A 16,826-nucleotide genomic window follows, 5' to 3' on the forward strand; every position below is an offset into this window, starting at 1 on the left:
TCGAGCCAGTTTGAGTCTCGAACCGAGTTGCTGACCTGAAGACTCAGGTTCTCCATACCTTTCACAAAATTACAAAGTTTCCATTGGAGTCCCAACGTTATCCACAAGGAAAAAGCTGCCCTTCTTTTAATTTGGACAGTTTTTTTTTTCGTGATTTTAGGACAAAAATAAACATGAAAATTATGAAAAGACCCTCATTTCTATAAAATATTGTGGAAACCCTCCCATGCTTCACGTCTTACCAACAAACTAAACCCTATCTAGACGCCCTTAAATTTAGGGCTGATCAAGATAAGCTTGTAAAGAGCTCATTCAAACTAGTAAAATATGCTAGGCAAGACCAATATAAACAGCCCCAAAGAGGTTTGGTATAGTGGGATGGGACCTAGGCCGCTACTCTGGTGGTCTAGGTTCAAATCCCATGAGTGTCACCCCTAGGGCAAGCCCATGCATTGCAACTCCCTTGGGGAAGGGGTAAGCCCACAGAGTTTTACACTACTAGGACAGCGACCATAAGTACAACAAACAAAGCCACGGAGGATAGGTCTTTGATCCTGGAAGTGGTTTCTCGGTGTAAATATCAAATAAATAAATATATAAATATATAAACAGTAGGTGCTAGGCTCGCATAACTAATAAATGATTGAAGTATTTGGTTCACAAGCAAGGTCTAAAGATAAAATTTTATTGATCCCAGTTTTGAAACATTAGATCTTTTCATTATCCTATTACTTTCAGCTCTAAGATTATACTTTTTCTGTAAAAAAGCCAGCTCAAACTCAACTTGGCTTGCCACAAAAATGAGCCCAAACTCAAGCTTGGCTCGCTCAGCTCATCTACAAGCCCTATTTAAATATCATTCCTTTTAAGATTTCTTAAACACCAACTAAAATTCTTCTCATTATGAATAATGACACTCAATGTTCTTATAAGTGAATTGACATTTGACACTGTGAGATGTAAATAATACCAAGGTAGTGTTTACAAAATTTAGATTTTTAACTGTCAAGACTGGCTTGAAAGAAGCCTTTTTGGTCTTCCCACATAATCAAAGGGGAATATTTTCTGTTTCTTTTGAAATAGAAAAAGCAATCCGTCAGCCACACAAGACACTATAAATATGTTATCTTCATGAGTCCAAGGCCACCTTGCACTCTCCATTGCATTCATACTCCTACTACCTAATTTTGCTCTCTCTCTCTCTCTCTCTCTCTCTCTCTCTCTCTCTCTCTCTCTCTCTTTCTCTCTCTCTCTCTCTCTCTCTCTCTCTCTCTCTCCTGCATTGCATTTTGATATAAAGACTTCTTAAGGTACTACCTGAATTGAAGTCTTTGGGCACCCAGCCCCCTCCACACACACACACAAAAGTGACAAAGAAAATGGAAAGGGTGGTGACACTGGCAAAAGAGAATGCAGTTGTGATCTTTAGTAAGAGCTCATGTTGCATGTGTCATGCAATCAAGAGGCTCTTCTGTGAGCTTGGTGTGAACACAGTCGTGCACGAGCTCGATGAGGATCCGAGAGGGAAAGACATGGAAAAGGCACTTGCAAGGCTTATTGGCCATGGACCTGCGGTTCCAGTCGTGTTCATCGGAGGTAGGTTGGTTGGACCAACAGACAAGGTCATGGCTCACCATCTCAATGGCACTCTGGTTCCTCTGCTCAAAGATGCTGGGACACTCTGGCTATGAATCAAGTTGCATTCAAGCAAATAAGACTGCCTTGGAGACCTTAGAATAAATCTAGCTCTTATGTATTCCTATAGAGAGGTAAGGTATATAGAAACGCTCCAGAATGTGGTCTCAATGCACAGCTCTAGTTTTGTAATAATGCCTTTGGCTCGTCCTTTTTTTTTCCTTTTTGTTTTCCTTCTGTTGTAGAGGAACTAATAATGTACAACTCTTAATAAGATCATATGAATAACATACTGCTGTGGTTGATCAGTCTCATTGTTTGTTAAATTAACTAAATTTTAATGCATTAAAAAAATCAATTCGTATAATTTTCCTAGAATCAACAACATAGTCCTAGTAAATTTTGTAAGTGACAATCACATTTCGAGAACCACAGGTGCCTCTTGCTGCAAGGTTGAAGTTGGGTGTACTCTTTTGTAGTAATAGAAGACCTTGAGTGTTTTATCAATTGGAAGCTTGCCAACGTGCGGTCAGAAATTGGTGTTCTTTTCTTGGATTTATGTATATTTATATGTGTATGTGGTAAATATTTGCTACTAATGAAAGTAAGGAATTAATGAACTAAAAATCATTGGTGAAAGTTGTTTCGACTCAATCTAATCACATAGATGCCTTCAGCATAGTTTGTTTGCCAAGGATTTGGATCGTGTTTTCCTGATATAAAAATATGATCTTTTGAGTTATGAAATTTTGGCACATTGTGGGCCATTGATTTTTGGATTCTTTTAAAAACCTAATTACTTGTCATAATCACATGATTCAAAACAAGTTTTTTACTAAGCAAACCATGTTGATCACATCCATAACATTTGATCTACAAAAAATTAGAAATTTTTGAAGAAAAGTTTATATATAGAGAGAGAGTCTTTGCTAAACCCATTTGGTGCTAAACAGCATGCTAAATGAATTTTTCAGCTTCTCTGTTGCTTTTTATGCGGTTCCAGCCCTCTAAATGTGTTGGGCATGGTCGATTTACTAAGAATCTACACCTGGATCATGTGTTTTCGATTAAAAAAATGATGTTTGGAGCCCCAAAAATTTACAAGGATTTTGTATAGTTGATCTTTTGAACTTTATAAAAACTCACCCATGTGTTGGAATCAAATGCGTCAAGAGCTGATCCTTATAAAATCAAGTACATAGATCACATGTGTAGGGTCAGAATTTAAAAATAAAATAACCCAAAAAAACTATTTAGCACGAGGTTTAGCACGGACCCATTTCTCTCTTTCTCTCTCTCTACACACACACATATATATATATATATATATATATAAAAGCCCTGGTGGCACATTTGAGGTGGCCTCCTGTTCACATCGTGGTTTGATCTAGGTAAAAGCCTTAAACTGCATACAAATTTAATTGAGCATGATCACAGTCCTACCTTATGTAGTGTACCAAAGTCACATATTGGCCAGCCATATCCAGTTAAGGCAAAATCTCAAGATATTGTAGGTTTTTTTCTATAAAACTTTAGAAAATATCGCAAAAAACATCATCACGTAAAAAGTCTTGAATAAAGACGAAATAGCAAAAGAAAAAAGTAGGTTTAGTTAATTATATCTTTAAATAAAAGATAAGCTTTTAACATGTAAGTTGAATAAAAAAAAAAGAATGAAAAAATCATGTTTAAGATGCAGAAAACTCATTGCCTAACAGGTGCTATTCATGTGGTAAGGAGAAAGGAGAATCACACATTTGTTTTTTACATGTCACATCAGTGGCAGAGCTAGGAACCTAAACTAGGGTGAGCACAAACACACGGTAAGAAACCAAGTCAAAACCCTAAATCCTAATAAACATCATTTATAAATAGGCTAATTGAAAAAAAAAAACTAAAATTTTAACCAAAACCAAGCTTGCATTCATGAAATCTTGTTTAATGTTGATTGAAAAAAAAGATTGACAAAAATACCTAATTAAATAATCATGTCATATGAAAAACCAAAATAACACAAAAATACAACCGATAACCAATACCAAGCATTCATTAATGAAATCATGTTTAATGATAATTGAAAAGAGAAAAGAACACGAAAAACTCAAAAACCATAATTAAATATTAACATCATTTGAAAATATCCAAATAAACACCCTAATTCCTAAAAAAATCATAGATTTATGCTCATTGAAAAAAAATCTAATATTCCAACCAAAATAAAGTATTCATTTAATGGCTAATGCTTATTCAAAAAACAAAAAAAAAATTAAAACCTAAATTAAACATTTATGCTATTTAAAAATAAACTAAATAAAAAACCTAGACCCTAACAAACATCATGCATTATGCTGATTCAAAACTGGCTCAGGTTCTATAAGGAAAATGTTAGATGCACTCCTAGCTGCATCAACAACGGCAATTCCAATATTTGCCTTCTTTAGAGCTGGAGCAACATTCTCTCCATCTCAACTCATTCCACATTTATGCTTCCTTTCTTGCAGTTTCCTCACGATTTCATACTTGTGCCCTATCGGGTTCTTAAATCGGTATCATGTCACAAGAGTCACATTTCACAGGAACCCTAAAAGTCCTTTTTCTATTTTCAGGATAATTTTTATCACAGCCATCACAAGGAAACCATAACCCTAACAAATTAACTCAAGTTGTTGATTCTGCAACTGCGATAAGAACTGATCTATGCATAATGAGAAAAGGAAAACCCTAGAAGAATCAAAATTAGGCATCAACAACCAGAATTTTTGAAAATCAGAAGTGGAAAAAGGGGTTTCATTGAGAATGGATAGTGATAAAATAATGGACTTTCTGCATAATCGTGCCCTGAGAGAGAGAGAAGAGTTGGGGAAACAGTGTAAAAGAGGTCAGATAGTCTGGTCAGGGTGGGCAGTACTCGCCATGAACCCCCCATATCGGGTTTTTTTTTCAGGTCAGGGTGGGCACGTGCCTGCTTACCCTAGCCACTATGTGGCTCCGCCACTGATTCTGGGATGGGCGACCGCCCACCCATGCCCACCCCTGGCTCCGCCATTGTGTCACATTGTGCAGTCAGTTTGGCATAAAATCTCAAGATTATTGGAATAAAATCTCAAGCCTCCTTTACCCAGCAGAAAGCTATATCACAAAAACACATGGACACCAATCATGCTGTCCAAATTGATATCACCAACACAACCAGAGAGTACATTCAGCTTCAGTCTGGCAACAAAAGATATGAACTGGTTCACTTTAGGGGGCACGTTCACTTTAGTCACAGTTGAGGATGAACAATCACAACTAAGAAAGTAGAATGGCTGTTGGTGGTGACAAGTAGTGCTGGTAAACGAACTGCGCAGATCGTGACTCGGCTCGGTTTGGCTCATCACGAACTCGTTTATGATCGGTTTGTATAGTTGGCGAGCCTGACCATGAGCAGCTTGTATAGCTTAAACAAGTGGAGCCTGAATATAGAGTGATTGACTTAGCTTGGCTCAAGAGAGCTCGTATAAAAATTATATTTTAAGTGTAATATATAAAAAAAAGTAATGCATGAAAATTATACAAAAAGAATGATACATGAAAAATACATACATACAATATGAACTATTAAGTGAATAAGTAAAAAAAAATTGTTTTAAGTTTAATATGTAAAAAATATTTATAGTTCATGTGTAAATAACATGAATTGTTTTTTACATGAACCAACTCATATTCGGCTCGTCTCATTGTGGGACGAACCGAGCTCTCCAGCTCGGCTCAGCCAAACATTAACACGAGCTGAGCCACGAGCTCAATCTACTGGTAAATGAGCGGAGCCCGAATAAGCCCTCTTCAGTTCGTTCTGCTCGTTTACCAGAGGTCAACCTTGTGCCAAACTTTCAGAAAATTCAAGGCAGAAACAATCTCAGCTGGCGATTACTTTCTCATGTCCCACTAACCTTTGAGAAAGTGTTGTGATTGTGTTTTACAATGCCAGAATCTTGAGAAAATCCAACAATCACAGGGCAATGCCAACATGCCTTGGCTGTTCTTATTTTCTGCTACCCTTCATAAGCTTTTAGTTTTCTTCTTTCTTGAGAATGGTGGCACTGATCCAAGTTGTGAGAAAATCTCATCCGTGTGTTTATCTTCTTGATATTGTTCACACAGAGAAAAAGTAGGGGGGGGTCATTGGATTCCTATAGTGAGAAAATTCAGCAAATCTTGGGTATCTTGATGTTGGTGTTGGTGGTAGTGGAAAGGCCCGTGTTGGGTAGGTTCGTAGTGGAGAAGAATAGCCTGAGGGTGACCTCTCCCGACTACATGAAGGATGTTTATGAGTGTGCAATTGGGGATTTTGGGGTGCCCAAGTATGGAGGGACCATTGTGGGCGTCCTTGTTTACCCTAAGGCGAACCAGGTGGCCTAATAAACATTCGATCGTGTGGGCATCTCCTATAAAGCCAAGCCTGGTGGGGTGCCCATCCTTCTCCTTGCTGATAAAGGTGGTAAATGTTTGTATTTATGTGATCCTTGTGTTGTTGTTGTTGTTTTTTAATTATCTTTTGAGGGAGGGCTGAGAAATGACGCTTGCCGCTCGTGGCCCGGCTTATAAAGAGCTTGCTCGAACTCGTAAAATGAGCTCTGAAAGCTGAATTTGAAAAACAGGTGTTTGTTTCAACTCGTATTTGCTAATGAAGGTAAGGAACTAGTGAGTAGAAATCACTCTTTTCTTCAAAAAAAAAATCCAATTTTATGTAGTTCAAATGTCGCGGATGTAATCTACATGGTTTGTTTAGTAGGAAGCTTGTTTTGAATCATGTGCTCATGACAAGTAATTAGGTTTTTAAAGGGATTCAAAAATCAACAGCTCACACTGTGCTAAAATTTCATAACTCTAAAAATCATATTTTTACATCAGAACACGATCCAAGGCTTGATCCTTAGCAACCATTTTGAACACATCTGTGTGGTTAGATTGAGTCGATACAACTTGCTCCTATGATTTCTAGCTTATTTGTTCCTGAAAATAAGATGAGAGAGAATCGTTTACGGTGGTTTCGACATATTCGACGAAGGCCTAATGATGCTCCAGTTAGAAGGATGGAGAAATGGGAAAATATATTAGTTAAAAGAGGTCGGGGTAGGCCTAGGAAGACATGGATGGAGGTGATAGGAAAGGATATGAATGCTTTGAACCTCACCGAGGACATGGCATTGGATAGAAATGAATGGAGGAGAAGGATTCATGTGGAAGACCCAGAATGATTTTCTTTGTTGGTTCATATCGCCGACCCCAATTGTTTTGGGATGAAGGCGTAGTTGTTGTTTGTTGTTGTTGTTGTTCCTTGCCTTCATTAATAGCATATATATATATATATATATATATATATATATATATATATATATATATATATATATATATATATATATATGTGTGTGTGTGTGTGTGTGTGTGTGTGTGTATTGGCTACACTCTAGAGTGCGATATCTCTAGCTGAATCTCATAGGTGTGAACTTTATTTGGCCAATTTGACCCCATGAATGAGTTCAGCATGGTTCATTTACAAGTAAATGAACTTTGAATTGGGTGGTTTCATCATAAAAATATGATTTTCTTAATATTGAAATTTGAGGCTTTGTAAACTATTGAATTTTGTAACCCTTAAAAGTCCTGATTATATAGCATGATCAACTGATTTAAAACATTCTTTGACCAAGTAAACCATACATATCATATTTGTAGGGCTTGATTCACAAAAAAACTAAAAAAATGTAAAGAAACAAGTGGTTTGCTTGAGACCAATAGCACCTGAAGTTACTTTTTTGTCCTCTTTTTTCTGTGCTTGGTCTGATTGTTGATAGAATTGTATTTGTAGATTGCTTCCTTCAATTAATGGCTTGGAATGCACAGAATACAGGAGCAGCAGCTATTTTGGTGATAGCCAAATTCAATTTGTCAAAAATTTTGAGGAAGGTGCTCAGATACTTGAACAGCAGAGCTATACCCAACTCACACCTCATTACATCACTTGGTACTGCTCTCAAGTATCCATTCTTGGGAGATATTGTGCTTCTGATCCAGAACAGGGCTTAAGCAGAGGATATGATGCAAAAGATGTGGTTCAAAACATAAGACAGGCTTGTTTTTACAAAGTTGCTAATGGAAGTAAGAAGCCTTGGCAGTGGTGAGACCATGTGAAGGATTCTGCCACTAGTTGCCCAATGAAAGAGCAGAAATACACCAAGGATTGTGTGGATAAAGTCATTGAGTTCCTTGGTTGGTTTGACAAACTAATGATTCAAGGGCCAGTAATATTAAGCTTCAGTTTTAGTTGAATAGCTAGTTGACCTTGATTATGAGTGTGTTTCTACGTCTGGATTCTTAACAGGACTGGATGTCTAAGGAGATAAAGAAATGCATTGGAGATTCTCAAGCAGATGTTGTGAACACTGTTCTTAAGGTGGAGCAGGGCGCAGAGGTGAGATTGTGCACCTACAACACTTCACTGGCTATTTTTCTTTATGCTGGTGCCTCACTATGAAGCTGTCTTTGTTTCATTTCGGTTCTTTGTAGTTTAAGTATACTGTTTTCTGGTGCCTATGACTGGCTGTGCATGGGTCGAGCTCGGCTCGTCTAAAAAGCATAGAGCTTGAGCTCAGCTTGAACTTGAGTCAAGCTTCAACAGTCTTGCCCATAGTGACAAAACATTTAAAATGGCAAATCTCATCAGCCAAAATCTCGTGAGAAATAAAAAATTTCTATAAATCTTGCAATTTCTGGCAAAATATCAGCAACAATAAATAAATTTAAAATTCAAAGCAGTTTTTAATGAAAAAATAAAATATAAAAGACAATCATGTTTTGTTATGAAAAATAGCTGTTACAAATTTAAATATCATGATAAAAAACATGATATTTACATTTTTACAAAAAAAATCAAGATATTTTGAAAATCTCCCGATAAATTTCCATTGAAAACATTTTGTCAATTTCTCTTAAAAAAACGACAATGTTTGTTACACTGGTCTTGCCTATGAGAATGAATTTGTGTGTGTTTTTTGTGTTTTTCCTTTCAGATTGGGAGAGGCAATAGGGCAGATGTCCATTTTTGCCCAATCTTATCATTGACACTTCTTTGGAGGGACAGTTTGCAGAAGCATTGACAAGCAGAGAAGAAATGCAGAAATACTTGTCTGCTGTGATCAAGATTGGGCAAGAAATGATGAAGAAGTTGTTGGATCGATTTTTAGATCACGCAGTTTCACAATCAACATCATGATACAAAACATGATATAAATCAGGAAATATAACAGTATGGACATCATGATTAACAGTCGATTGAAACAAGAACAGGGAGCAAGCAGGTCGGTTTCCGCATAACACCAAAATCCAAACAAAAACAAATAGACAAACAGTTGCATAGAACACAATAAAAACAACGAAAACATGTTAATATTGTATAACAGGTTAAGGCGTACGAAAGTACTCCCCTTAGAGAAGATTCCCCCCCACATACAGTGCATATAGGGTCCGGCATCCTTCCCTCAGGATACAATAGCCTTGATGATCAGAACCGGTGCACTCTGACGGATCGTCCTTCGAAGACAATCTCTTCGAACCGATGTTGCAGATAACCCCTTCAGGGAAAACTCAGGAGAGAGAGAGCGAGAGCAACGGGGAGAGAGAAAACCGCAGAGCCTTTCTTCATAAATCTGTGTGTCTGGCTTATGAGTAACCCCAGCCCTAACCACGCTTTTATAACCCACAAACGGTTACAAAACGTGGTAGGAGCCCGTTACGGAATCCGAGGCATCGAGACTCGTTAACGGACTTCGAAGAGTCGAGATCCATTATGGAATATGAAGAGACAAGAGTCTTTAACGGACACGGACTACGAGGAGTCTGTTAAAATGTAAACTATAATATATATATATATATATATATTATTTAATATTATTATATTTTCTTTTATTATTTTCTTTTTCTATTTTTCTTTATTTTCTTTTTTAGCATCTAGTTCAATAGAAACTAGATATTTGATCCAGTCAAGTTCCTGTTGGAACTTGACTGTGCAAATAGTTGTTGGACTGTAGTCTAACAGCTATAATAAATGTTGTTGGACTGTAGTCCAACAGCTATAATAAGAGACGTTGGACTAGAGTCCAACGTCTCTTTTGGAGAGCTCAAAATGAGCTCTCTTCTCTCTTCCACTTTTTTGTATATATAGGGGTGAACCCCTTCAATGTAAATTACTATGCTTCTTAAGCATTTTGTTCATGAATAAAGTATTATTTATTTTTCAAGTGTTCTTCCTTTTATACCCTTTCAAGGGTCATGCTTGTAGTGTCTCCAATAGACACTTGTTTGTGAGTTATTCGTGCATTTGTTGAAGACCACCATTTCATTACAGAGTCGTGACCCGTTATCATTTCTCATAACCCATAAACACTGAAACTTTGGGCAAAAAGGTATTTTGGTCTTGATTGGATATGGCCCTAAAGGGCCAATTACCCGAACCCGGCTCGGCGGGCGGGCGCGTGTGTGTGGTAGTCATCCCAACCTCTTGTTCTTAGGAACAAGTGTAAGAGTTTACATGTAGGTTTTAAAGCCTACAACAAACTCAAACACCGTCAATATGGGACTATTCCACGTCATCAAGTCTAACCTTTTCCAAACAGCCCATGTTTTCATATTTGAATTCTCTCTCCTCTACTTCTTACACCTAACAGAAGCTGCCCGATCCTATGAGGGAGATAGAGTTGCTCAAGGAAAAGTTGGCATATGCAAAACTGGCACAAGAAAGGCCAACAGCTTGTCAAACATTGTCCACTCTGACAATGTGCCTCTTGAACATGAAGTTGCATCCCTCAAAGCTGTTCTAGATGACACCCAGAAGGTGAGAGCAGTCAGGCAAAGGGTTGTGTCTTCATGCAACTAGGCTGTTCACTGGTTTCTGTATTATCTTTCCTTTCATAGAGCTTTAGTGATTTTGTGAGCACATTATTTCATGTTATCCTTACACTGTAGGAGCTGCATTGGATGAGAGAGGTGTTGGCTGGTGAAAGGGCAAGAGCTTTTCAGGTCCAGGTAAACCTTTTAGCATGAATGACTTGATGAGGGGATGAGGGCTGATTGTTTTATTGGTCACTTTTTTCTTTGGAGAAATTTAAAAAAATGCACCTAAACTTCAGGCTATAATAAAAGGCCACACCTAAGTTTTCAATGTTATTAAGAACACACCTAAACATTTTCATGGTTAATTGAAACTTCCCAGAGTTTACTTCTGTCAAGGTTGCCATTATATGGATCCTATAATTACTAAAACTTAGCTGTGTTTTTGAATTTTCTTTTTAAGTTTATTGCTTTGAAGGTAAATCAGTGACCTGTATTCTAGCCAACTTGGGTTAACGATAATCCAAATTAAATTGACAGAAATGTGTTTTTAATTAATGGAACATAAAACTAGGTGTGTTTTTAACAATATAAAAAACTTAGGTGTTTTTATTATTGCCAGAACCTTAAGGTTCTGTTTGGGAACAGATGGAAACACCATTTCTATGTATTGCTAAAATATTGTTTTGCTAAAGCATGATGTTAGTAGATGGAGTTGCCAAAAACATCCTCTTGGTGAATGGTGTTGAAATGTGATATTGGGGCTGCCAACTCCAATCTCAATGCATTGCTCCCTAACAGCAGAGAACATGAGATCACTGGGGAAACCACTACACATCTTTTATTCAAGGTTTCCAAACATAGCCTAAGTGTGCTTTTGAATTTATTTATTTATTATTACACGCGGAAACCAGCTTTGTGGTTTGTCCGAGTTCAATCCTGTGTAGCTCATTCTCCCTCTTGCAGAAGGTTTCAATTTTCAGAAATTAGCATTTGTTATTTTTTATGACAAAGTTCCCCGCCAAAGCGGGTAATCTCTGGGTGGGATCAGTGACACCCAAGCCCTTACGGAGCCCACCAGTTAAAGGCACCTGCACACCCGGTGGGAGTCAAACCTGAGACAAAGGGGTCAGCACCTTCTCCCCAGGCTGGCATTTGTTATTGATTCAGTTTTGTGTTCATATCTGCAGGTTGAAGTCTTCCATCTCAAACGAATGATTCAGTCAATCGAAAACAGGGCACCTACTCCAAGGAAGCCAACATATAGCACCTCTTGACTCGGCTTGGCTCATGTAAGCTCGCTATATATATGTGTGTGTGGAGATAAGGAATGGACAGTTTGTTTTCAATGTTTTAGCACATGTTTTGCAAGTCAGACTAATAAATATAATCTCTATGGTTTATTTAGTGGAAACCATGTATTAGGTTAGAGAATCTTCTATGTTTATACATTTTTTTTGGGATAATCCAAGGGGGAAATCCCCCATCACCGACCGGCTTGCTTCCAGTTGGTAAAACCCTTGAGGTCCTCCCTGCCCACAGGAAGTACACCCAGCTTCGACCTTGCGGCAAGAGATGCCACACTGTTGGTTTTGAACTTGTGACATCCAGTCAACTTAGTGACATCCATAAGTCGTCCCTACCAGATGAACGGTGCTCTTGTGGGTCTTCTATGTTTATGCACAAGGAATATAAAAATCAATGGTGTATGAGATTGGCATATATCTGAGTCGTTTCTATCTTCTTGATAATTAAGCCAGGATATGCGAGTCATGGTATTTTGATCCAGACCCAGTCTAATTTCAATCTCAAAATCTAATGAAATCATCCAATATATAAGTTTTTTTTTTCTTTTTAATCAGCAAGCTGGGGGATAACCCATGGGATTCGAACACAAAAACTTTCAGTTATAATAGTGCAATCTAACCGTCCAGCTATCTTTTGTATTTTAGATATTTTAAAAAAGATGAGTGTTTTACCAGCATTCCAAAAACCTTATGTCAACATTCTAAAAAGTGTTAATTTTTTTTCTAAGTTTGACAAAAAAAATGAGTTCTAAACGAGTTTTATTGACTATGGCTTAGAATAATAAAAAATTATTTTCTGGCAAGGAATTCATCTATAAGTAGAGATGTCAATGGCTCTGGTTCGGGTCAGGTATCCGGATTCCGGCCAAACCCCAATTCGATTAGTTGGATTCAGTTAATGATGTAGCCTCCAATTATTAATTGGATTGAGGATTCTGCATGCAGTTTTCTATCTGAATCCCACAAACAGAATCGGAGCCAATAATCTGGGTTGGAAATGATGTAGCCTCCAATTATTAATTGGATTGAGTATTGGAAATGATCCAACGGTTTATGAGAGGGAGTAGGTACTCTCGGAGCATCGTATCAAAAAAAAAATATATATATATATAAGGAAACTGAAATATGTAAACTAATATAAACCAAGACTTTCATAGGGTTTTTGCAAATCTAACCCTGCATATGCATTTGGGTTGGTCCATTTGCTTGAAATTGATTATTGGATCATCATAATGGAATCAAAAAATGTGATTTTGTATGCTTGAATATCTACGAAAGTTTTGAGCCGTTGAATTTCAAGACTTAAAAGTTACCTTACCCGCGTCGAGTTCAGATCAACCCGTATATTATTATTCGGGTTGGTACTTTCCATGTTGATACCCGAAATTTTGAGTTTGAGTCTGATTGAATACCTGATACAAACAAAACATGTTGACAGCCCTATCTCAAAGCATTGGGCCAAATGATCGTGATCCAGTCATACCTCCTTATCCTCTCTCTCCACCCCACACCTAGGGATGCACAATGAGCCGAGCTAGCTTGGGCTTGACTCGTTTAAGCTTGGCTCAAACTTGTTTGAAAAAATAAATGAGCCAAGCTTGAACAAGGGTTCAGGCTCGGTACATGTAAATGAGCTGAGCTTAAACATGCAGTCCAAATCGAATAGGCTCAATAAGCCTGATTAAGCTCGACTCACATAATTATATAAAGAAATTAGATTGTATATATGTATATTATTTTTTCTTTTACATAGTCATAAAAGACGCCTTATCTTAATGGGTAAGTTGCCGGATTTCTTTAGAAGTGGCCTGGTTTAAACCCCACCACTAACCTTGCTTTCATAAAAGCTTTTTGACACACATTCTTGACCTGAGCCGAGCCGATCTTGACTCAAGCCGAATTCAAAAAAAGTTGAAAGTATATTTATAAAGGTGATCAGCTCGAGCCCAATTCAAAAAAAAACTCAAAACATTTTTATAAAGGTGTTCAGCTCGAGCCAAGTTCGGCTTGACTCCAGCCGATCCTGAGCATAAGTTGAACAACCAAATCTTTTTTGTGAGCTGAGCCGATCCAGTCCAAGCTCGGCTCGTGTGCATCCCTACCCACACACACACACCCAACAACAATAACAACACGTTTTTTCTTCAAAAAAAAACAATTAACGCTTCTGACGTGGCATCTAGTCATTGGATCGAGTAACGTGGCATCCAGTTTGCACGTGAACGTGTAAAATGATGTGCATACTGACAACAAACTTCTAAACACGTGCACAAAGTTAGCATTGACGCGGGTCCCACAAGGCATAAGGACAACACTTGTGGTCCAACCGAATAATTAGGCACGTTCATACGGTTTTCCGCAATGTGGGTCCCACAATGATTAAGGACCGTGCACCGAGTAGTAGGGACCAGGTTTGGTTGGAGTTCCAATTCGGGTCGGATACTGTTTTCGGGTATGGATCGTTGAAGTAAGTTGCGAGAGGATACACGGATCATATCTGAACACACATGTTTGGATCGTTGTTGGATTTGAATCCTATTTGGTCAGCGTTTTACGTCAGATTTTTATGATGAATTCAGATCTGGTCCTGTTCGTGTGCACACTGAACATGTAAAGGATTTAATTTCAGCCTTCTTTTGGGTCTTTTTATTTGTTTTTTAATCGAATTTAGTATCACTATATACATTTTGGATATGGATTCAATCTTACGCCATCAAATTTTATTTAGATTTGAACACAAATTCGGATCGACCGCCCACAAGTTAGATTCGGATCAAGTAGGATCCGGCCTGATCCGATCAGGTCTCAGCCAACAATATCACACGCATGGCACAATCCCCTTTCTTGAATTGGATCCATATCGATTTTTTAGAGAATTCCTGTTAAGGGTTCAAGCTTTGGCTTTACTCCTACATTTTGAATTTCCTAATTTCAATCATGGTTTTTTTTTATGACAAGGAACCCTCTCCGAAGGGCAAAAAAACCCCAGGTGGGACCCCACGACCACCCTGCCTTACTTAGCATACCTCTGAAAGCTACGGACACACTGGTGCGCCAGTGGGGTTTGATCTGGTGCCTTCATCTCAAGGCCTTCACAACCACCCCACTGGCCACGCGGGTGACCCCTGCGGCGGTGATATTAGTCACGGTTTTAGTGAGAAATGTCAAACAAAGACCTATTACCATTGATCATTAACTTAGGTTAAATCTTAATTAAATTGAGGCAAATGACAATGATACAATTAAATGACTAAAATACCTACTCTTCTCTTTTCATGAAGGTAAAATAATTGATTTTCTACTTAAAAAGGGTTAATATAGAAAAAAAGGAAAAACGTTTTCTAAGATGTTTGAAGTTAACCTGAGCCCCAAGGTAGAGTTGTAAACCAATCATATTTGGGTTGGATCCAAGAATGGGGTCAGCTGAAACTGAATTTGGATTTGGCTAGCTTAAAATTATATTTGGGTTTGGATTTTACTCATTTAGACTCATATTCATATTTTTCAATGCTTCTCTTATGCATTCATGCTCAATAAGAATGAATACTTTTATGTTTATATTTTTGTATTTAGTTATTTAGTGTTTTATATGCCCTTAGTGCTTTTTGTTGTTGCTTTTTGTTGGTTATTGTGTTGTCTCATAGTGGACTTGTATTTGTGATTGTGATCTTTTAAGCTCTTAGTGGCATTAATCTTTAATTGCATTGTTTTGCATTTTTTATTATTTTATTGTAAGGGTTAAAACTTAAATAAAAGGTTGAGTTGGGTTTCCTGACTAAAAAACCTAACATAAACTTATTAAGATGTTCTTTTAGGTGATTGGACAACCTTTTTGAAAAGTCTACATACACTAAAACTTAACTGAATTTGATGTTAAAATAGTCAATTCGATATACCTTAAAATATAGATCATCGTGATAATTTTTTTATTTAATCGTACATGCTCGTATCAATTAAAAAAAATAGTTGATGCTGAAAAATACTGATTTTCAGCTTGCAATTAGGCATTAACTTCGACTAACGATAGAATGCTCAAATCACCACCAATTCATGTGTATAAATAGCTGATCTCGATGCCCTCAAAATGAGGAATGTCAAGGTCAACTCTTATTTAATCGATGGGCTATCGATCGACCGAAATGTTTGCCGAAACAACAATAATGATATTCGGGGCGTCTCACTTGAGCTCTCACTCTCTCTAAACCTCCTCCCTAGAAGTTACTAAAACTAAACTAAAAAGTCAAACTAAACCTAATTAGAGTTTTCAATTAATTTTTTTAAATTTAAATATTAATTTTTGGATTTTATCTAAAAGATCTATGATCCAATGCATATTACTAACCCATACTTAATTAATTAAACAATATTCATTAATCAATTATTAGAGAATTTGGGTGCAAGGGATAGGCCCACGAAGTTTTATGTTGCCATGACAACGAACATAGGTTTTTGTTATCGGGGGTGGTTTCTCTATGTAAATATAAAATAATGGATATAAATGCTTGGGCCGTTTTGCAATCAAAATACTTGGTTCGGTCCACTTTGTCTAAATGTTGGATAAAATTGGCAGCATGAATTCGACCCACATACTATTCAAGTTGGGTTTGGGTTGGCATGTTTGTAGCCAGATCCAAAAATTCAAATTCGGGTTGGGTCCTGCCACATACTCCTCAACGTAGATCCCACACATCCACAGGGTTTTGGATCAAATGATATTGTAAATCAACATTGATGGTGATTTTCTATCATCTTGCATTGGATGCCAAATCCCACAAAATTCTTTTCAATTGATAATTCAGAATCGGACCCTTGGTCCTAAAAGGATGGGATGTGGATATTAAAACTCACCATCAATGTTGATTGACATGAATATTTTCAAAGTATGTGATATTTGTGACATGGAACAGATAAACTCGAAATCTATTAATTTTATATGTGAATTCAATGATCTTTTGCTGTCATCTAGGGATGTTAATAGACCGGATTCTATCTGATATTCGATGGAATCCGAATCCA

General features: G+C 37.4%; 1 protein-coding gene across 1 annotated transcript; it reads left to right on the plus strand.

The window, feature by feature from the left end:
- Positions 1 to 1,379: 1,379 nt before the first annotated feature.
- Positions 1,380 to 1,691, plus strand: LOC149820796 (glutaredoxin-C1-like). Its single transcript, XM_089983472.1, has one exon. It carries the CDS (start codon positions 1,380 to 1,382, stop codon positions 1,689 to 1,691), a length of 312 nt encoding a protein of 103 aa, XP_089839598.1.
- The last annotated feature ends 15,135 nt before the right edge of the window (positions 1,692 to 16,826 follow it).

Source organism: Nuphar pumila, chromosome 12, assembly GCF_984573655.1.
Source record: "Nuphar pumila chromosome 12, dmNupPumi1.hap1.1, whole genome shotgun sequence".
Classification (NCBI taxonomy): domain Eukaryota; kingdom Viridiplantae; phylum Streptophyta; class Magnoliopsida; order Nymphaeales; family Nymphaeaceae; genus Nuphar; species Nuphar pumila.

Bases quoted from the DNA above. Each gene is read 5' to 3' on its own strand.
- LOC149820796 (XM_089983472.1), top strand. From the start codon at position 1,380: ATGGAAAGGGTGGTGACACTGGCAAAAGAGAATGCAGTTGTGATCTTT.